The sequence below is a fragment of the Dendropsophus ebraccatus genome, chromosome 5, assembly GCF_027789765.1.
Source record: "Dendropsophus ebraccatus isolate aDenEbr1 chromosome 5, aDenEbr1.pat, whole genome shotgun sequence".
NCBI classification, from domain to species: domain Eukaryota; kingdom Metazoa; phylum Chordata; class Amphibia; order Anura; family Hylidae; genus Dendropsophus; species Dendropsophus ebraccatus.
This window is the reverse complement of record NC_091458.1, coordinates 113553462-113576982: the sequence shown is the minus strand read 5'-3', so window position 1 is coordinate 113576982 and position 23521 is coordinate 113553462. Positions and strand designations below refer to the sequence as shown.

At 38.4% G+C, this 23521-nt stretch overlaps 1 protein-coding gene across 3 annotated transcripts in view; it reads left to right on the top strand.

Moving 5' to 3' along the window:
• CFAP47 (cilia and flagella associated protein 47) overlaps positions 1–23521 on the top strand; it is a 313997-nt gene that overhangs the window by 181494 nt on the left and 108982 nt on the right. For all 3 annotated transcript variants that reach the window (XM_069971016.1, XM_069971013.1, XM_069971015.1), the window contains exons 47-51: positions 2729–2925; positions 5054–5197; positions 9171–9344; positions 11697–11808; positions 15334–15459. In XM_069971016.1, the coding sequence (XP_069827117.1) occupies positions 2729–2925; positions 5054–5197; positions 9171–9344; positions 11697–11808; positions 15334–15459 (753 nt within the window). The remainder of the gene's footprint in view (positions 1–2728; positions 2926–5053; positions 5198–9170; positions 9345–11696; positions 11809–15333; positions 15460–23521) is intronic.

The window sequence follows — 23521 nt, the reverse complement described above, 5'->3', positions numbered from 1 at the left end:
GTGAAATCTCTTACGGGGTGGGGCATGAACTCAGAGAAAAGATCCAGCCATACTGTCTGACATAGGTTATGTTCACGCAACATTAAAGAAAAAGAAAAGCCGTCCACTTTTTCGGTTTGAAAAGACGTCCGTTATTGCCGCAATGTAATTGACTTCAATGTAATGCATTAAAGTCAATGGAATGATGGACATCCAATGCACACAGTGTATAAAATGACAGGCGCGGTCAAAATAATAATTATGACAATTATTTTGGGACGTCTTTTGCAAACAGGGGACGTTATTTTTTAGTTGTTCACACACAGTTGTCCTTTTTTTTTTACTGTCTCTCCACCATCTTTACTATTAAATTCAACGGACTTTCAATTAAAGACACACCTGTCATTGCACTGACGGGCAGCCGAACAGCAAAATAACGGACGTAATTTTAAACTCAAAATTACGTCATTTTTATCAAAAACAGGAAGGAAAAAAGGTTAAGTGAACATAGCCATGAAGTGTCATATCCATGTGGTGAGTGTAATTTTAAGTCTGGTTCCCATTTCCATTCATGTAGGTGTATGTGTGAAATACATTCCAGTTAATTTGTCTCCAAGATTAGAAGACAAATCTGTATCCTGACTGCAGTACCCACAGGACGTGTATGGTAGTCTGGAACACACCTCCTGCCTCAGACTCCTGCTCTCTCTCCCTTTGCCCCTTCAGATTGGTTGCTCTGTATAAAGACAGGCAGAATAGGGGAGGTTTATCAACCATGGTGTAAAGTGAAACTGACTCAGTTGCCCATAGCAACCAATCAGATTCCACCTTTCATTCCTCACAGACTCTTTGGGAAAGGAAAGGTGGAATCTGATTGGATGCTAGGGGCAACTGAGCCAGTTTCACTTTACACCATGCTTGATAAATCTCCTTCAATATGTATAGACTAGTAACCCACTGTGAATATTATTTGCTAGTTGTAACACATGAACTTAGCCACGAGCCTTAGTAAAGGGCAGCTGTAATTGTCACTGCAATCATAGCCAGGGAAATTCTTCTTATTTTTTTAACCTTATTTTTATTTGAAACATTCATCTATTCTGTAATACATTTCAGTATATAATGCTATAGTCTTTATTCACAACTGTAGATAACACTGGCTTATTATTAAGATTGTCATATTATTATTTTTTTCTGATGTTTAATTTACACAGGTGAACATTTTATTGTTGAGAAAATAACTGTAATTTTATAAATTGATTTAGCAGAATATGTGTAATTCTACCATTATAGGTGAGCAGAAAAAGCAGAACAAATTTACACGTTACACTTTGAGGGTATAATACTCTATTATGTCCCATTCAAATTGGATAATAGCAGCAATTTATGTGTACATTTCTTATCATAGGATAAAGATTAAATAAACGGGGAAGATAAATTAGGTGCCTTAGAACGTAAGGGTAATAAGTGTTCTGTGTTTTTATGGAAAATACAAACAGTGGTTGGTTTTTAGTTAATTTTGTTATACAAGCATAAAATTACAATGAGTTGTTATTATGTTTTATTTTCTGTTACTATCAAGAAGAACATTTAGGTAGTAAAGGACAATAGGAATCTCAGAAGTTAGTACTGTAAGATGCAAACCTAAAGTAAGGGTACTATTAGACAGCCCGATAATAAATAACGATAATCGGCCGGATAGGGCCGATTCGGCCGATTATCGTTCTGTGTAATAGTACCCTTAGACTTTACTTCTCATTTCTTCACAGAATCGCAGCACAGTATGCTTGATCTATAATTCACATCAAGGGCTCAATAAGCTTTCTGGTTACAGTACACTCTAGGTGGTGCCACAGTGTCTCCCCTCCCCCTTTTTTTTTCCGGTGTTTTTTTTTTTTTTTTTACCTTTTTAACCTTTATCATTTTATTATATCTTCAAAACACTTAAATGTACAATAAATGTACAGTAACGTCCGGATGATCTTCATTTGTGCTGAATTGCGCCCGCATCCCAATTCAACATTGAACACAACGTAGAGTGCAGTCAGAGCCACACTCTCCATTATGTGACCTGTCAGGCTTGTGCCGCTGCTATTCAATAAAGAGCGGCCCCAAAAAACTTATATGTCATCCGGATATGTATATACTCTGACCGGGATTCCCTCTAACTGGAGTGCACTTAAATTGTGTATTAATCACGGCTGTTGTTGCACATCGGAAAAAACGGCCCTGATTAATAAACAACTAACGATGTGTGAACATGGCTTATGGGTGCACATCTTTAGGGTTGTCTGTAGCTACAGGTCCGTGACTGCAAACAGTCCTAAAGAACGTGTGAATATAGCCTTAGGTCTGTGTTATTTTCACACTTGCCCCTACAGATAAACCTCAGCTCAAAATATAATGTAGCTGGACCAACAAACCCACTGACTGAAATAGTTGACAATAAACTTGTGTTGTATTTCTGTTTATTTTTGAACATTCTGTACTTTGTTGTTTGCTTCTGCCCTCCACACATGATTTATAATTTAACAGTCAACATAATTTATTACTACAAGATAAAAACAAGTATACTAGGTTTGACTAAAACCTTAATTTTTCATAGGGTTGTACATGATATAATGTAATGAATTATTCTAAGCTGCATTGGCAAACTAAGATAAATTGTACATAGTTCTTGCCTGATTTGCATTGGATATTATTTGGAAGGATGATATATCTTGTGCAATTATTTCTTGTTCTGGTACAGATAAAGAAAAAGGAGTTTTAGTTCCAATGAAATTCGTCCCCGAGAAACCTGGCCGCTATACTTGCAAAATTTTGCTTCGTTCTTCTCATGATGTACGAGTCTATATGATTGAGTGTGTCGTCAACCCATGCAGCACAGAAACTGAATTGGAATTTATTACCCCAGCCTGTGAAGCACTGATTCAAGATATTCCAATAGTAAGTTACACCACATGGCTTCATTATTTGTCGTATTACAATGTATCCATCTTGAAGACTGGACTAGTGGTGGTTGCAGTTGATAAAGTGTTTGATGTCAAAATGTTTGATGTTTAGCAGCATATTCTACTGCATTAAGAATCAGAAAGCAACGTGTTGTGATTTAAATGATCTTAAAAATAGTTTGTTTCTATTGGATTTTTTTATAGTTTATGTACTTTGCATCACTTTCTATAGTTTAATTAAATATGCAAAACATACAACTAGACTTATGTCATCTATTTGCAGAATGAGAGTACATTTAGTTGTCAGTTGCTATTTATTGTGCCGATGTAGGAGATTTCATTTAAATATATGTAGCAGACTTGTATTATTTATTTACATTCGACTGCAAGTACACCCAACGTGTACACCAAACGTGTTCCTGTTGTTATAAGTATCAATCTAAATAAACAGTAGATGTGATATAAAGCAGGTTTGCAACATATCATGCTATAAAACATAGCTCAACTTACCAGAAATCCAGGTCCAGTCTCCTGAAGGCAGCTTTTAAGTCTTGCGATGGTTGAAAAAAGCAGACTAAGTACATGAAGTCCTGGCCAGTACAGAGTTTCATGGTTCAATGTACCCTCGTTCAAACTACTGCCTTTTCTGTGAGTGTGAAGATGACCAGAGAAACACGGGACTTCCTGTTCTCTTTGGAATAATAATTAAAAAAAAAAAAAAAAAAAGAGTCAGAACACAGGAAGTGCCGTGTTTTCCATGATAAAAAACAAATGAATGTAAATTGCAAACTCGCTTTATATTACATCTACTGTTTATTAGGCACAAATAATGTAGGTAGCGCTTATTCAAGAGAAAAAAGAGGAGAAATCTTTACTCACCGAGTGATTGTGGGTAGTTATAATAACCCTCACATCACCGTAGAGCCATGTACACACAGCTAGTCATCCATCACGTCTGTGACATCTCTCAGGGAGAGCAAGCACATCCAAAGGCCCAGCAATAATCCAAAATTATGGATAGTGGTAAACTCATAGGAACAGGAAAGAAAAAACAAGGATAGCGCTCTGAGCTAGTGAGTTACTGTGCAAATAAAAACTATGCAAGGGGATTGTAAGGTTTACTCACTCCACATGGGGGACCGATGAACCACCTATGTGTGTCCCCTTCCAAGTCAGTGTGTTAATGAAGCCATGTCCATCATCCGCATTGATCCCGAGATACAGCTGGGGGAAGTGTCAAATAAAAAATAATTCGGTCTTTGAATTGAACAAGTTGGATTTGATTGACAGCTGGGAGGAGGCATATGGTGCACACAGTCCCCCTGACTGTGTCTCGGAATTGCAGCAGGTATCAGGAGTGAGACCCAGTATGATCCAGCATAATTTATAAGTTGATAAATTTTATTTTAATTTTATCTTTATATTGTTAACTTAAATAGTTTGTTATTGCCACTGATAACAATATTTGAAGTTCATCAGTTCATCTTTCAGTTTCATAATTCTTTTTTATTATTTGTTATGTTTACTTTTTCAGTGCATTTGCAATCTTGTGCTACATTTTCCTCTCTTGGTGCTTATTTATTATGGTCATTTTCTGGTTAATTTCTGTTCTTATTCACTGTGCTGTGCTATTCTATATCACGGTGCATGCAATGTGTCTATTTGTACGAGCCCCAGAGCAAGTGAAATGATCTGAAAGCTTCTTAATTAACTTATTAACCATTCTATAAATGCATTCTGCGTGTACATAAAGCATGTTTTTTAATGTTATAACTTAATCATCCACAAAGTCTCTGCCCTAATTCATATTTGTGTTTTGGCCTAATTTCTTGTAAAGTTCAAATCTTATAAAAAGAACATTTTGCCAGTTTTAAAAATTACAGTTTATTATCATAAAGCAGATGAAAAAAAATGAAAATGAGCTTGTGTACTTTCATAGCAAATATAGTGTATCAAGTGCTTTAAACCTCTGTTAATGTGGAACAGTTCCACTTCATTAGCTAGATGGAAGATAAGTAAAGTATGTCTGGGCCTGTGTAATAGCGATCATTAGACAGCTTTGTTTTTTAAGTATGTGTACTTTCTTAGTTTATAAAAATAAACACACTTTCTGATTTTTTTAGACTAATATGACTCAACAAGACTGGAAATTAAAAGCCATTCTTCAAGGTGATCGATTCTATGGTCCTCCATGCATGTATATTCCAGCAGGGGAAACAGCACACTACCCTTTAATGTTTAAACCGACTGTTGAATGCTGTAGCACTGTAAGTATTGGGACCTATAGACCAATTGCACACGCTGTTTTGGGACTCATTTTAAGGTGTAAAATTGCTGTCTATTGCATTAAATTAGTAAGGAAAACATCTGTCAGTTCACATGTAGTTTACTTTGAAAGGGGTTATCTGGTGAGCAGAAGATGGCTGAAGGCAGCGTTTAGTTCCTGAGATTCCACATCTTGTAAATAACCATTCTGAGACATGGAAGGGCATGGCTAAGTTGTGATCATTAAAGAGGACCTGTCACCCCTGTGCTGGGGTGACAGGCTCCCGACCCCCAGCTAGATCCTCTTATACTGACCTCATCTGGCCGAGTCCCGCTCCCGGAGCCGGTCCCGGGATGGAGATATCCCGGTCAGAAGCCGACGCGCGCACTGTGGATATAGGTCCTGCGTCCATAGAGAATGAATGGAGCCGTGCGCGCGCTGCAGAGATGAGTCCGGCTCCATTCATTCTCTATGGACGCTGGACCTATCTCCACAGCGCGTGTGCCGGCTTCTGACCGGGATATCTCCGTCCCGGGACTGGCTCCGGGAGCGGGACTCGGCCAGATGAGGTCAGTATAAGGAAATCTAGCTGGAGGTCGGGAGCCTGTCACCCCGGCACAGGGAGTGACAGGTCTCCTTTAAGTGCAGGCGGAGACTTTAACCATCTTCTGTTCCCCAGACAATCGCTTTAAGTCCATAATTATTGCAGAAGTAACATTACATGTAGGGGAATGCTTTTGTGTTAATTTTGAAAAAATAAATAAATAATATATATATATATATACACTACCATTCAAAAGTTTGGGGTCACATTGAAATGTCCTTATTTTTGAAGGAAAAGCACTGTACTTTTCAATGAAGATAACTTTAAACTAGTCCTAACTTTAAACAAATACACTCTATACATTGCTAATGTGATAAATGACTATTCTAGCTGCAAATGTCTGGTTTTTGGTGCAATATCTACATACAGTAGGTGTATAGAGGCCCATTTCCAGCAACTATCACTCCAGTGTTCTAATTGTACAATGTGTTTGCTCATTGGCTCAGAAGGCTAATTGATGATTAGAAAACCCTTGTGCAATCATGTTCAAACATCTGAAAACAGTTTAGCTCGTTACAGAAGCTACAAAACTGACCTTCCTTTGAGCAGATTGTGTTTCATTTGTGGGGTCAATTAAACGCTCAAAATTTCAGAACTTTCATCTGAAACTCGACAGTCTATTCTTGTTCTTAGAAATTAAGGCTATTCCATGCGAGAAATTGCTAAGAAATTGAAGATTTCCTACAACGGTGTGTACTACTCCCTTCAGAGGACAGCACAAACAGGAAGTGTGAGGCCGCGTTGCACAACTAAGCAAGAAGATAAGCACATTAGAGTCTCTAGTTTGAGAAACAGACGCCTCACAGGTCCCCAACTGGCATCTTCATTAAATAGTACCCACAAAACACCAGTGTCAACATCTACAGTGAAGAGGCGGCTGCAGGATTTTGGGCTTCAGGGCAGAGTGGCAAAGAAAAAGCCATATCTGAGACTGGCCAATAAAAGAAAAAGATTAAGATGGGCAAAAGAACCCAGACATTGGACTGAGGAAGACTGGAAAAAAGTGTTGTGGACAGATGAATCCAAGTTTGAGGTGTTTGGATCACAAAGAAGAACGTTTGTGAGACGCAGAACAAATGAAAAGATGCTGGAAGAATGCCTGACGCCATCTGTTAAGCATGGTGGAGGTAATGTGATGGTCTGGGGTTGCTTTGGTGCTGGTAAGGTGGGAGATTTGTACAGGGTAAAAGGGATTCTGAATAAAGAAGGCTATCACTCAATTTTGCAACGCCATGCCATACCCAGTGGACAGCGCTTGATTGGAGCCAATTTCATCCTACAGCAGGACAATGACCCTAAACACACCTCCAAATTGTGCAAGAACTATTTACAGCAGAAGCAGCAGCTGGTATTCTATCGGTAATGGAGTGGCCAGCGCAGTCACCAGATCTGAACCCCATTGAGCTGTTGTGGGAGCAGCTTGACCGTATGGTACGCCAGAAGTGCCCATCCAACCAATCCAACTTGTGGGAGCTGCTTCTAGAAGCGTGGGGTGCAATTTCTCCAGCTTACCTCAACAGATTAACAGCTAGAATGCCAAAGGTGTGCAATGCTGTAATTGCTGCAAAAGGTGGATTCTTTGACGAAAGCAAAGTTTGATGTAAAAACAATGTTATTTCAATACAAATCATTATTTCTAACCTTGTCAATGTCTTGACCCTATTTTCTATTCATTTCACAACGTATATATATATATATATATATATATATATATATATATATATATATATAAAATTTCATATGTTTTGGTCCATTTACATTGGTAGTAAAAATACACATGTACTGTAGGCTGGTATTGAAAATACACATGAAAAATGTCTGGGGAAAAAAGTTAACAAATGCTAAAAAAAAAACAGGTTTAAAACTCATTATTTTTCTGGTAAAAACTGACAATTTTAAGACTCAAAATGAATTTTAAATTACTGTGTGATTACAAAGACTGAAAATTTACAACAAAAAAAAGATTTTGCTATGAATATAACATTTCTGAACGCATACCTGTCACAGTGAGGGCAATTGACTGCATGTCATCTCAACGGGTTGCTTTGGAAACTCTCTAAAAGATGGTGGTTTCTGTGCACAAGCACTGTTCTCATGCATGGAACTTGTCAATACCCAGGTTGTTTCCACAGCAGCCTGGGCTTAAAGGGGTTATCCAAGATTAGAAAATCATGACTGCTTTCTTCCAGAAACTCAGTTAACATAGTTAAACTCATAGGACTTTTTACATTAAATATTTTTTCGAATACATTAATTTAGCAAATTTGCCTCCTTCACCTGATAAGCTGCTCTTTCCCTCCCATTGTTGACAGCTCCTTGTCTAGGTTACAGATCACCACTCTAAAAGCAGTGGTTTGACTGGTGAATATATTGCTGTATTTTAGATGTATAGAGCTTTAGTCTATATATTTTACAAAACCACACCCAAACTGCAGACAAGAGTCTTGCTGTTTCTGAAAGGAAGGCGGCCATGTTTTCCTAAGCCTGGAAAGTTCCTTTAAAGAGGACCTGTCACCCCCCGTGCCGGGGCAGAGCCTGGCCGACCCCCCCCCCCCCCCGGTGGAGACCGTTATACTTACCCCGCGCACGAAGTCCTGCTCTTGGACCCATGCCGAGATACAAGATGAGTCCGACACTCATAGAGAATGACGGCTCCATTCATTCTCTATGAGCGTCGGACTCATCTCTGATGAGCACGCGCTGGGCTTCCAACTGCGATATCTCGGCAAATGTCATATGTTCAATCGAAAGATTCTGTTTTATACAACATGTACACTAGGTGAAGATAAAAGATAAGTTGGATCTTTCCCCATCTTAATTACATGTGTATAAATTGTTGTCTTGCTATTGTGAAGAGGATAGATAATGGGAAAGTGTTTCTAATCAGTTCCTGAGTTGTCCATTTTCTATCATTCATCTGCTTATTGCATTAAATATTTATTCCTGTTGGCAAATTCTTGTAGCACACTTGCCAACTTACGTCAATAGATTGCTCAAAATGCTTCTGCCAAGATTATAGACTAAATGTACTCTTTGTGTTTTTTAGGAGTTTATTGTTTAAAGTCCAAAAATATTCAGTATGGAACTAATATGAATTTCTAAGTTATCAAATGTTTTGAAAAAGTGTTTTGGGGGCTTTTTTTTCTTTTAAGATTACATGACTAAAAATGTTTATAGGCGTGAACAGTTATTGATAAGTGCTATGAATACATATTCATTTACTTACTGAAATTAGTGTGAAACCACATCATGTAGAGCATCCAATATTCAGTTCTTTCTGTTTGGTAAATTAATTGTTTGTAAGGAACAGTTTGAAAATTAAAAAATGGAACTTTAGAGCCAAGGGCTTAACACCTTCCCATTTTAACAGGGTACACTAATTCTTCAAAATGAAACAGATGGTGCTGAACATATATTTGGCCTCAAAGGTATTGGCCAAGAACCCCTGGCTCTTGATCATATCGTGATAGATTGCCAAGTAAGACAAATTACACAGAAGGTCCTTATGGTTCCCAATTATACCAACGACAGATTAACTTTCAAGGTAAGGTTTAAAATATTTGTTGGATACTGGGAATTTTAATTTTAAGTAACCTATTGTGTTTCTAACTTATATTGTTATTGTGCTTGTATATACAGTCTTGTTTCCTTAAAGCACACCTATAGTATATATTTTTTATTTGAAAAACTTACATGGTTTTATTAGCCCTTTAGAATGCTGCTGTTTTTGAGTCCCTAAGAGTCCCTTCTATGCTGCATGACTATTTTTCATTCCATTTTAAGGGTTGCACCAGAGTTGGACTGTTTCCCAGTAGTACACACACAAAATTTCCGTTCCCTCACTTCTCTGGTTATTCACAGCTCAGCTGATACTCTGTGATATACCATGGCATAGTGCTGGTGAAGATTTACTGTACTAAACAGGATACACTGTTCCAGGGTGATAAATTACCCAGTACAATACTGTAGATGGAATATGGAGAAAGAAAGGGTAACTGATACACTGGCTTTGTAAAATGCTGTGCAAGCAGAAATAAATAAAGAATAAAAAAAGTAAATAAAAAAAACAACTAATAAATAACAGCAGCCAAGTGGTCACACGAAGAACTGAACTGCTGGTAAATGGAAGAGGAGATTACATTGCAGTATTGTGGGTATACAGCTGTAAGGTTCATTGGTATTTACAGTGTGACAGTCCAGAACTTTATTCATGGTGAGAGATGAGAGGGAAGCCTTGTTTTACCTTTTTAGGACCAGTGGAGATCATATTCAGCAGGCAGAATGTCTGACAGATTGCAGCACCTACCTGGCTTTCTCAGCCTTTCTCATTCCTGCACATTCTAAGCCTCATCCCCTTCTCCAGTGTTTTGTATTTCCCTCTCTGGTAGTAGAGATATATTTCCTTTAACAGGCAGCTAGCAGATTGCGGGGAAGAGTGACACCTTGTCATGCACATTAAGGCCGGGTTCACACACTGTAAGACACCGGGCGTTCTGTGACCCAGCCGAGTCACAGAACGACTGGTGTCTGTGAAGATCATCCCGGCCGGTACTGTACTTTCCATTGTGTGAACAGTCAGTGGTGTGCGGCCGCTATTCAATAAATAGCGGACACACAAAACTGACATGTCAGTTTTTACTGTGGCCACTAGGAATTCTGGCCAGAGTGTAAACTATGCGTATACACTGCGGATAGGATTCCCTCTGACTACAGTGCAACATGAAATTTCTATTAATCACGGCCGTTGCTACAACGGCTTTGATTAATAGAGATTTTACGCTGTGTGAACTTAGGGTCCTATTACACTGAGCGATTTTTAACGACTAACGATAAACGATCGCAAACCAGATTGTTTATCGTTAACCTGAAATTGTTCACCATATTACACAGAACGGTAATTGTTAGTTACGATCGTAACTATGATTGTTCTTGTGATCGTTACTATGATCGTTTATTCCTTCTGATCCAAGAAAAACAATGAACAATGTGCAATTACACTGAACGATTAGTGAACAAATGCGGAACTTGAGCGAACGAACGTGAAATTACAGCAAACAATTAGCTAACTATTAAAGATAATTTTAGGTTCAGATCTATATCAACGACATACGAACGATTTTTCGATCGTTGCCTGCAATTACACAGAACGATTATCGTTTAAATTCGAACGATTTAATGATTTTTTGCACGATAATCGTTCCGTGTGATAGGGCCCTTAAACTAATACTGCGCTGAAAGTGTACAATAGGAGTGTTCCTAACTTCTAACCTTTTACACCAGATGTGTGGCACAGTATAGCCATACAGTGGTATACATGTTTACCAAACATAGTGTGAACATAATTTTACATTTGTGTACTTAGTAAACACAAACAAATGCAAATACTTAAGACCCAATGAAACAAAATTCTATATGTCCCCTTCGAGAATCAGAGTCCAAACGATGTATACGATGTGTGTACGCTCCGGCCGGGATCCCATTGCACATAAGGCTTTGTCACACACCGCAAAACTACGGCCGTAGTTCTGCAGCGAGAATTACGGCCGTAGTTTTACGTAGTGTGAACATAGCCTTACTGTGATATGCAATCAGAAAATGATTAAAAAGAGAGCTCAACAGTGGAGGAACTGATGTACAAATGTGGACGGCATATACTGAAGTTAATGTTAAATAATCTGAAATGCTATATGAAAGTTTTTCCGCCAGCACATTATGTATTATGATAGGTTAAACAGCTGATGATGTTTGCTTAATTTGACTCTGGCTATCTAGCTTAGCCATTCTATCCGCATTGTGTACCATCCCCGATGACATAAAATTATGTTTAATTTAAGTTAGCGTGCAGTTTTTTCCGTAACAACACATATTTATTCCTTTTTAATTAATTGAATTGAAGGTGGTGTCAGACATTCCAATCATTGGCGGATCACAAACATTAACGGTTAAACCTGGTACATCATCTCCCTATACTCTCAGCGTATCTCCATGGAAACGTGGATTGTTCCAAGGTAATGAGATCTTGTACAAGTATGACATCAATTATATTGACAAGTATTACAGTTTATTTATACCCATACAATGCTTACAAAAAAGATAATGACCTGTGGATGGGATGTGAAATGTATTTTTTGTTAAATGCATATGATCTTTATTATTATTATTATTATTATTTTTTTTCATTGAATCCATTCGTGCAATTAAGGATAATAAGTTGTTGCCGGGCACATTTCCAAATAAACAAAATAAAGCACATTTTCTGCTGTCTAACCTGCATACAGTAGATCATCATTATTTTCTCTGTTCAGAGCCATCATGTGTTAATGGCAGACATTGGACAGTTTTCCCTGTGTGGGTTATGGATGAGAATAGCACACACACTGGCAACTGACAAGCAGATTGCATAGACATTTTAGTTGGATTTCTAGAATTGTTAGGGATGGGATGTTTCTGCTGCTTTGCCTGTATCAAAGATTGTATCAGGATTTTTACATAAATAATGAGAAAAAATGTGAATGCCAAGCTCCATGGTTTCTGATGTCTGACTGAAATGATGACAAAAAGCTAACTTTCAAAACAATATAGATTTGTTTATCAAGCATAGTTACATATTCATACACAGAAGGAACAAAGTAATATACAGTGGTACCTTGATTTTCGAATGTAATTGGTCCAGGAGTAGAGATGAGCGAGCCAGGTTTGAGTCGATCCGAACCCGAACTTTTGGCATTTGATTAGCTGGGGCTGCTGAACTTGGATAAAGCTGTAAGGTTGTTTGGAAAACTTGGATACAGCCAAAGACTATATCCATGTTTTCCACATAGCCTTAGGGCTTTAGCCAAGTTCAGCAGCCACCGCTAATCAAATGCCGAAAGTTCGGGTTCGGATCGACTCAAACATGCTCGAGGTTCGCTCATCTCTATCCAGGAGGAAAGTTTGAGAACTGAGCAGTCTGAGAACTGAGCAGTGTTTTCTCATAGTAAATGATGTAAATGTGTTTAATTGGTTCCAGCACCCACTAATAATTACCTACAATACTCATTTATTACATTGTATAGTGCCCAGTGTAATCCCTGCAGTACAGTACAGAACAGCACTATACTGTACAGTATAATATACACAATTTTTTTTTAACAAAACCAGCAATTATAGTACAGTAGTTACTAACGCCTCACTCATCCTTTACTGTATAGTGCCCTCCCACCCCAGCACTGTACAGGATGGGAGATGGTGGTGCACTGCATGTACTACTACTGTACTGTATATGCACTTTAGCAGTCTTATACAGCAGTGCTTCTCAAACTTTTTCTACTGGAGCCTCACCCAACAGACTAAGGCACTGCCTAGGCCTCACCAGACTGACCAAGAGGGTGCCTGGGCCTTACTATCTATGGTGAAAGTCCATTTAAAAGCTGAAAATAATGCTAGAGCTACCATTCACCCGTCTCCCAAACTCTAGATACTAATAAAGCAAGTACAAAATAAATTAATAATATTGCTAAAATGGAGATTTGTGCAAACAGCAAAAGGACTGTGCAGATCATAGTTGCTTTTGTGAAAACTGGCCCCCCAGCTGGGCCTCACCAACAGCTAGGGGGCGCCTCACTGGTGAGGCCCGCCTCACAGTTTGAGAAGCACTGTTATACAGTACTGTACTGTATGTGAAGCCTCACCAGTGCTAAACTTACCAGGTACAACTTACCATCCATGCTCGCAAAAATGTTCAGATACCGAGCAAAGTTTGAATTCTGAACCTATTTCCAGGTAAATTTTTGTTTAAATACACCGGTATTACTGTACTTCAAGACTGGGTGCCCTAAAAGTGTTTGAGAACTGAGCAAGTGTTTGAGAACCAAAGCAAACTTTCCTTGAAAATACTGTTTGATAACTGAACTGCTTGAGTTGCAAGCGGTTTAAGAACCAAGGTACCTCTGTATAAGACAAGTGGAATAAAGTCAATTGATCCAAGAGCAGTAAATATTAAGAAAGCGGTGTAGAAAGTTTTATTACCTTCTGATTAGTATCTGGCCCCAGTGGCGGTGCTCCTATGATGTCTAAAGGGCACATTTTTTGAACTTCCAGTTATAGATCTAGAAATGCAAATTAGCTGAAATTTTAAGTTCTACAAGAACTCTTGAATTTCACTAGACCTACACGGCTGAACAGAAAGAACTCTCCAATAAATAAGTAATAGTGAAATATTTTATATTAGCTTTTTATTTTGGCTTAGCTTCCTTTAGCCTCTATGTTCGGCTACTACTACTGCTTTTTATATACTTTTACAATAATCATCTACTTATCCAGAATTATCAGTCTTATTATTTCTGCATTAAAGGGGTTGTCTGTCAATTTTATTTTCAAATTACTATGTCCAAGTTGTGTGATGAAAAATAAAGAGACTATTCCTAAGTGCCCTGCTCCCCCACAGCCTCCGATATTCCTGGTGCCCCGTCTCTTCCAGGTGCTCCTTTTGGGGATGCCCTAATAATGTTGCAGAATTTTAGTATTTTTAGATTACCAGTAAATATCTTTGTTTGCTGTATTTCATAAGCTGTAATACTTTGAAATACGTAGCAGAGTGTAGCAGACTACTAATGCATAGCAGAGCATTACTAATGCCACTAAAATGGCAACATTGACATCTCACCATAAATGTTCAAAACAAACTAGAGAACAAGAAATTTCTAGGCCAAGAAGTCATCCGGAATGGCTTTGTTTTGTACAGAGGTGTGTTGGGGCTTCAATTAAAATTAAAGTACACCTCCATATGCCTTGAATTTCATACACAAGCATACTGATTTTTTTTTTCTATTGGATTCAGTTCGAGTATGATAAAAAAAAAAGTTGTGACATTGTTTCATCGGATGCTGCATATACAGTATCTCCCCCTTGCAGCAATGTTTCTAGACGAGCACAGCGCCATACAAATGGCACTAAATAAAGCCTTTGTGGAAGCACACTAAGGAGGAGATTTATCAATCTCATGCCTAGCGTACCACATGTGACTTTTTGCCATCATATGCTCTGCTTGAGCGATGGCGATGGGGAGGGTTCTGGCAAGGTAGGGAGGAAGCATGGCTTCCTCCAATACCTGAATTATCATCATTTATACTGCTAGAAGACATAAATTATGGCAAAAATCTACAGCAGCTCCAAAGTTCTAGTGTGGGGCATGAGGGAGGGGATTTAACTAGGACCAGCGTTCAGGAATGCCTGTCTAAACTTTCCCAAAATTAAGAACTAGAAAAATTAACTAAAGGAATTTATCGTGACTTAACACCTATAGCTTTATTTTACATACAATGTAATCCTAAAATCAAGCTATAAACTTTAACTTTAAAATCAATAAAGTGGTGCTAGACAAAATTAAATAAGCAAGCACAACCAAAACATGACACTTTGATAAAATATCATCATTCGTGTTGAATTTGAATACAAAAACCTTCATAAAATTTTCATTTCTACAGAAGTCTGTAAATTCACACTAAACCTAAAAATATCTATTAATTTAGCATCTGGTATCCACTTGTTATTAGGTATAATCTCATTTGTTGCGGAAGATGGAGAACAGCAATATCAACGTGGCAACCCACCAGTTTTTGCAGATGGCACCAAAGCTGTTCAAATAGATGGAATTCAGGCAGCGAATGAGAGAATGGCAGGTATGTCTTGTGCTGGGAATAAGGATCTGTCAATATGTGCATTTCTGTAACACTCCAGTCTAATAATGGTTCCTGAATGTCAGATAAAAGTTTGAACGTCAAGTAAAATATCCTTTGTTCAGAGGTGCTGTTCATCAAAAGAGATTATTTGAAATACTATAATAGATATTAAAGGATTTCTCTTTTTATACCATTCATGTCATCCTATTGGGGTTTCCATTTTAAGTAAAGTAATTGATGCTGTATTAGTGCACTTGTAGCAAAAAGCAAAACAAACATAAAAACAAACAGTAACACTGTGTTGAAGGCCTTAACATAATTGTCCTCAGGGGGGCCTTCAAAAGCAAAAAGGGAATAAAGAGAAGAATACAACTTCTTTTGACTCAATCTATCTGTGAGTACAATTATGTCCCACAGTTATTTCTCAACCTACTCCTCACCACTTATCCCAGTTTAATTTCACTGTTCATTCTCTTTTTGCAATTGTTATAATGATTCATTTGTATATTTGTCCTCTATAAATGAACATATACACAAGGGGGGATATTTATCAAACATGGTGTAAAGTGAAACTGTCTCAGTTGCCCCTAGCAGCCAATCAGATTCCACATTTTATCACCCACAGACTCTTTGGAAGATGAAAGGTGGAATCTGATTGGTTGCTAGGGGCAACTGAGCCAGTTTCACTTTACACCATGTTTGATAAATATCCCCCAAGCTTTTTGTAAAATATGTGGCACCAGATAGAGTCTATACAGCATGAGGCAACACTCTGAAAATCCCTCTTCAGAATTATTCTAAAAACAAAAGATTATATTATTCTAAAATCAATTGCCTTGAATTTTTAGACCCCCAACACACAAAATAAGAAGCACTGGGTCAGCATTCATTAACTGTGGAAAAACCCAGCATTTTAGTAAAATAGAAATTAAGTACATGTTCCCACAATGTCTTTTTTTGGCCCTTGAGGCCAAATAACGGTTATTTCATAATGGCGGTTGTTATTTGTTCAGTAACAGCTGTCACTATGAAATAACAGGCATTACTTGGCCTCAAATGGTCAAGAAAAAGAACAGAATGTTGTGGAAAACATATACTTTATGGGGAGTTTATCACCTCCATGCTTGGTGTCCCTCAGGAAAAAGTCACAGAAATCACAATTTTTCCCACATACACTCAGCTTGTCTTAGGGGCAGACAGGAGGTACAGCAGTGGGTGAAGGGGGTGTGACATCTTCCTGCTCCTGATTTGATCTGGATCTGCAGTAAGAACATGTATAAACATTGCTGACGTGAAGGGGTTTTAATGTGCCAGGAGCCGAGGATAATGACAAGCAGCCATAATCATGCAGTTGCTTGCCATTAATCCCTTGTACACCACAAGTTTAAGGTCATAAAGGTAGTCAATGACAGGAGAAGTACCTGTCACTGACTGATCAGGACGCCTGGATTGTGACTGCTGGGGACCCGATTACTTTCTCTGAGAGGTAGTACTCTGTCATGTCCTGAGGCAGACTCTATAGGAAGAGCGCCAATAATACTGATCAATGCTGTGCAATGATATAGCATTGATCAGTATAAGCAGTCTAATGATTGCTTATATAAGTCTCCTGGGGGACTTGTAAAGTATGTAAAAAAATGTTTTTAAAAAGATAAAAAAAAAAAAAACCTAACCCAATTTGTTAAATGTGCGTTTAAATCACCCCCTTTTCCATTCTACAAATAGAAATATGTAAAACAAAAATAAATATATTAGGTATCAAAGCATCCAGAATTGTCAGATGTATTAAAATATAATAATATTCTTCCCACACTGTGAATAACGTAAATGAAAAGAGGGGGAAAACACTAGGATTTTAATTTGAAATCAGAAAAAAAAAAAGAAGTACACCAATAATAAAATTAGACCAATAGGATATCAATAAGTGGTCTCTCTGCCTTTCAATCATATTCGCAGAACTTGGTGACAGGTAGAGAACCTTGACTAGTTAAAGATTGCTTTCTCCGCCCAGATGACTAGTTGCTGCTCCTCTCCTGGCCTTGCGCCCTGCAGTAAAACACGTTTTCCCCCATATAAAGTTACCCCTGCAGACGCTGCTCATATACTAGGGAAGCTCCATCCTAGATGTGTAGGATGCAGCTGGGAGCCATATCAGCACAATTGTGCTGATTGGTTCCCTTTAAGAATGCAAGAATAAGAAAAGATGTAAATTGATACTGATAGTTTGTTTTAAAGATTGTCACCAATGTCTTTTTATAGTGATTAAGATTCTCTTATGAATTATATATCTCTGATGAATTTTCATCATTCTCTGCTTATCACTCTTCTCAACTCACCAACAAACAAGGACAATTCCCAGCTGGAACTGTATAGAAATATGTTGTATGTGGCGGGATAACAATTTGCTATAGACTTTCTAACACTTGCAATGTGTGAAATTGCTATATTGCAGTTCTGCATTGTTTAGGTCATGGACATGAAATAGTTTGTTTGAGTGGAAAAAACACATGATTTGCCTTTTAACGTCCCTGTTTTAGGATGTGACACTTCTTTGTGATGGCAATCCGCTTGCCTGAACACGTCAGGCCTTAGCTTTTAGTAAGCTGCCTTGCATAAGATGCTCTCGGCTTAGTGTCCACAGAAAAAGCACTGAGAAATTGTCACTGTCTGTTGCAGACATCATATAGTCTTTACTGTGCATAAAAAAACAGTACCTGTACTTATGTTTCAAGACATCTGAAGTGCCCCCAATGACACATATATTTGTAACAATATTTTTTCATGTTTAATAAATGTGAATAACAAATAAAAACTCCCTATAAAAATGCATTGGGATTTGAAAGTACTAGGGGGCAATACCATCTAGATGAAATGCCTACTTCAAGCTGCTAGACAGATTAGATTTTGTTCTCTAATTACTTCTCAATCTTTTCTTTCCCTTAATTATCAGTTAACCTGCAGCACAGATGCTCTTTAGTGATTTGCCTGCAGTTAGCTTTACTGACTCAATTTTAGCCATTATTAGTAACTGCATTCAGTATGTCATAATGCCTAATGCATTGTGATAAGGAGTCGTGTCATTTGATATCATATAATTCCTCTGGTGGAGGATAAGAATAATAGGGGACGTGGCTTTGTCAGAGTTTGATTTGACTGGGCATTTCAAAGTCTGGACTTTTAGAATTAGCTTGCTTTAGGCAGAGGAAACTATTTTCTATGACAGCAGGCTAGGCTATGAGATGTCTATAGCTGATCATTGGCTTAATAGTAAGAGTGACCAATATAAACATTTTATTAAAACTGAAAGACACGATCAGTGTTATAGAGACCATCAATTTTATTTATGTATGTATTCATTTTTCTTCCCTGTTTACTAACATTGCAATTTATTTTCCTTGTTCCTTGTGTGGTACCTAAGTATACTCCAATGCTGTACAGATTCGTCCCCGTCCCCAAAGGTGCAAGCAGTCTAATTTTCTTGCAAACACAAGGTCCATTTTATAGAAAGCCAATTAACCTTTCAGTATGTTGAAACTTAGCTTTAATTGGATTTGATTATATTGGGAAAGCTGCCGGAACAATGGCATGACCATAGGCTAGCTCTTGGGAGGGAGTCACACACCTTAAGGTACAATGCAGTTCCACAGATTTGAGTTCATTAAGGCCTACATGACCTCACTCTGTAAAAGCCTTGGTTAGAGATGTAGTGGATGTCGAATTTTAGTTAAAATCTTTAATCTTGTTTTAATAGTTAACAATTAAATGAGGTCTAGACATTCGACACCTGAGCCTCCTCCCTTCTCTCCCCTGCTACTGTTACAGGCTTCTAACAGTGGCAGGGGACAGAGTAGAGGGGGTAGAGCTAGGGACGTCCAGTATTTTAAAAATGGCCGTAATTTTGTATAAAAAGACTTTGTGTGAACATAGCCTAAATATGCGCATTTTTTACAAGAACAAAAAACAAAGCTCTAAATCACTTGGATATGTTAAAGGGGTTGTTCACCAATTTTTTTCTTTCAAATCAACTGGATCCAATAAAGTGTCAGAGATTTGTAATTTACTTCAATCAAAAAATCTCTAGTCTTCCAGTACTTATCAGCTGCTGTATGTCCTGTAGAAAGTGGAATTCTTTTCAGTCTGGAGAGCAGGAGAAGTTTTTTATGGGGATTTGCTACTGCTCTGGACAGCAGAGAGCACTGTGTAAGTCTGTAGAAAATACAACACTTCTTGTAGGACACACAGCAGCTGGTAAGTACCGAAAGAATGGAAAAATCTCTTGCTCTTTCTGCCACCAGTTGATTTGACAGAAAAAGATTTTTGGTGAACGGGGTTTAAAGCATTACAGAGCTATGATCTCATAAAGTGAGACAGATCAGATTTGAAAAATTGGCTCTGGCCCTTAACTTCAAAATTAGCCTAGCCCTGAAAGGGTTAGTTAAGGATTTAAATTTTTTTTATTAATCGAATACAATATGGTGACATGCTAACAAAAGTGTCAACAGGGTGCAAATAATATCACAACCATATACACTCATACCTCTGTTCTCGAACACAATCTGTTTTAAAAGGCTATTCTAGAACTGACCATGTTTAAGAACCTGCAATAATGTAAACCTGTTTATTCCTGTTCAATTCATTTTTACACTTCATAGGTCAGGTACAGAGCGTAAAGAGTTAAGTGGTGCAATAGCATCACCACATAGCTCCTCTCGACATACAGTAGGTAATTTCCATCATTATGACGAGATTCCCTGCTCCATCATGGGTTTCCCACTCAGAAGCAGAAAGCTTCTCCTGAGCGGGCCAATGTCCGTACTGCCACTGAACTGGAGGCATACACTTTATGCCTCCTGCCCAGTTAGCCAGCCAGGCAAGGGTTAAGTGGGGATGCTAATAACTTCAAGTAGTACACCTTAAGACAACTCCTGGCTGTGTGTTCATCTCTAGTGACAGTCACCTGACCATCACTAAAGGCTGCAGTACAGATAAAGACACAACCAGAAGTGGTAAGTGACATCTCTCCAAAGAGGAGCAGAATACCCATAATTTTGACTGGTGTTTTGCTCCTCCTATTGGGGTTAAGTGCTGATGCTATGCACAGCATCACCACCTTACCCCTGCCTGGCTGGCAAACTGAGTAGGAGGCATACAATGTATGCCGCTGGATCAGCAGCAATACTGATACTGGTCAGCTCAGGAGCAGAAGCGTTGTCATCATTTTCATATTATGCCTGTATTCTGGTGCCAAAATGACGATTGTTCAAAAAAGGTGTCTGTAAAAAGGCCAAAAAAAGAGGTGGTGTAAACATAGCCTTAAAAGGGTTTTTAAGCCTCTTTAATGCTTTGTACTCCATTTTTCTGCGGTCTACTGCAATTTAAACTTTTTCAAGTCTTCTAAAACATGGTGCTGCCTATCAGAAGTAGTAATAACACCTTTAAAGAAAAAAAACATGAGATACAGCTCTCCCTTCTAATGTGTATCCTGTTGTAAAGCATAATAGAGCCTAAAAATTGTCTCAGGATTGTGCTTCTTTGGATTAGAAATAGTCATGAACATTGATAAATGCCATGACTTTTCATCGTTTTAGTGGGCAATAGGTGGCCATGCTGTGTTTGGAGACAGCAAAGTGTTTTATTGGTAGGATTAACTTTTTACCCCTATTTCTTTGAACAAATAATTACCTATTCTCTGTGTCCATATAATAACCGGCATTCCGTCATAAGACTGGAATAAGATGTCTGACCTTTGATTTTGGTGTCAATATCTTACAAGAAGTTTGGAATACAATTACAGACCCATTAAGCATAGCTATAATACATGGATATAATGTGTTTGACATTTATTGGAGCTCTCTTTTGGCTTAATTGCACTTCTTTGCAAGGCGCACTTTTCCCTTTCTACATTTATATATTGTCTGATGTGCAGGAGGGTTGTTATTAGCTGTTTAATCATGTAACTTGGCCAATAAACAATGTCATGGAGATGTGATTTAATAGTTAAGCCCAGCAATTTTGTTCTCTGCAACTGTCTCGGAGAATAGCTGTAATATATAACAATATTAAATTATTATCCCTCCTACTATTTATTTCTTCTACATGTCCACATTTATAGATACGTTTGGCCTTTTTCTACCGCTGAGATTGTAAATAAGCAATGCTGCTAATTCAAGCCTTTCTTATTACAACATACCCAGTGAAGAACCGCTACTTTCACAACAATTCTCTTAGCATGCTCATTGCCTTTAGTTATTCATTATCAGCTGCTTACAGCCTGTTGTTGTGCATTTAAGGGTTCTGCATTATTAAACTATATTCTTCTTCTTTAATTTCAAACACCTAAATCTTCATAGCTATCTTACTACATTTATGTTCATGATATTCAGTTCAAAAGTTCAGAATGCTAGTAACGGCTTCATCCTGCATCATTTAAGCACTTTGCTCTCAAGTATCATAGCCAGACGAGTTTATGAAAAGAAAGCAATTTTAAGTTGGACTTTAGAAGTTCTTATAATTCTGATGCTGCATGTGTGGTTTTCTGTTAGTTTTTAAAGGGTTTGCACCTTTTCAACAATCTTTTTAGAAGTCCTTTGATGCTGAATAAAAGTTGTCCCTGGAGACATGTCAAAGGTTAGGATTGCTTGGGGTCTTGGTGTTTAGACCTTCATGCATAATCAGAGCTAGGCTTCACTCCCTTATTTGCTCACTTTTTGGTCTTACTGAGTAGATAGTATCAAATGTAAGTATATAGTGACCAACTCCTACAGTGATACAGAGATTGTGACGAGTTAGGGAGAGAAGCGCTCAGCCGAGCACTTCTCCCAGTGCTATCTTAAAATCATGGGGGTGACAGGGTCAAATTTTTCACTAGTGCCACTATAAAAGAAATTTAGCATTGTATAGTTCCCATTGATATCAGTGGGCTGCCCATATAATGTTCATATATGCTGGGTTATCCAGAGGGATACTATTTTTAGCCAAGCATTGCGTTCACAAATAAATTATGGAGGAAAAACTGTGAGAACACAGATTTTCAAATCCAGAAAACCTATAAAGTAGAAGATACTCACTGATTGCTAAAGCAAAGACCTCCACCAGTTTGTATAATAAAGGGGCAGAAGTGCTTGGCACTGTACTAGTTTTTTTATGAATTGTTTCAGTTGGAGATCCAAGCGCCCTCTCTACAAATTTATAGAATATGCTATTGAGTCTCCCTGAAATAACATGTATGTTATAAAATAGACCAAATTAACCTATTTGACTCCGTCCATTAAAGTCTGTGGACCCATCAGGTACATGCTGCTGTATACACAGGCAACCTCATTTTACAAGTTGCTGACATTGGAACATAGTCTAACCTCCAACTTACAATAGCCAATTTACAATGTACATTTTATCCCACGTGTCTTCTCAGCCTCCTCTGACATACCGTCCCATGTAAATAGCATCTCTCTCTCACTTCACCCTCTCCCTTCTCTGTCTCTCCATTTCCTGCTATCTCTGTATATCCCACTCTCTCGTCTCCATGTTATATGATCACAGTTATCCAGCTGTGATGAAAGCCTGTGCAGGAATAACATATAGGCTTATGCCCTTCTGTTTGATTCACACAGGCAGACACACAGCTTTCCCAGGTGCTGATAAGTCACTGTGTGATGGTTACATTCCCTCTGCAGACTGAGGCAGGAAGGGCTCTGGGGTATCTGTTGGGTTGTGAGATATGATATCTTGGGCTTATCTTATTGCCCTCATTGAGGTGAGAAGGTGGGGAGTGGGCTGTGTTAACGGCAGTGGGGGATACTGAGGGGGCTGGCTTAGCATCGGTGGGTGTTACTTGGGGAGCTGGCTTAGCATCGGTGGGTGTTACTGAGGGGGCTGGCTTAGCATTGGTGGGTGTTACTATGGGGGCTGGCTTAGCGGCAGTGGGTGTTACTATGGGGGCTGGTTTAGCAGCAGTAGGTGTTACAGAGGGGGCCGGCTTTGCAGCAGTGGGTGTTACTGAGAGGGCTGGCTTTGCATCAGTGGGCGTTACTGAGGGGGCTGGCCTGGCATCGGTGGGTGTTAC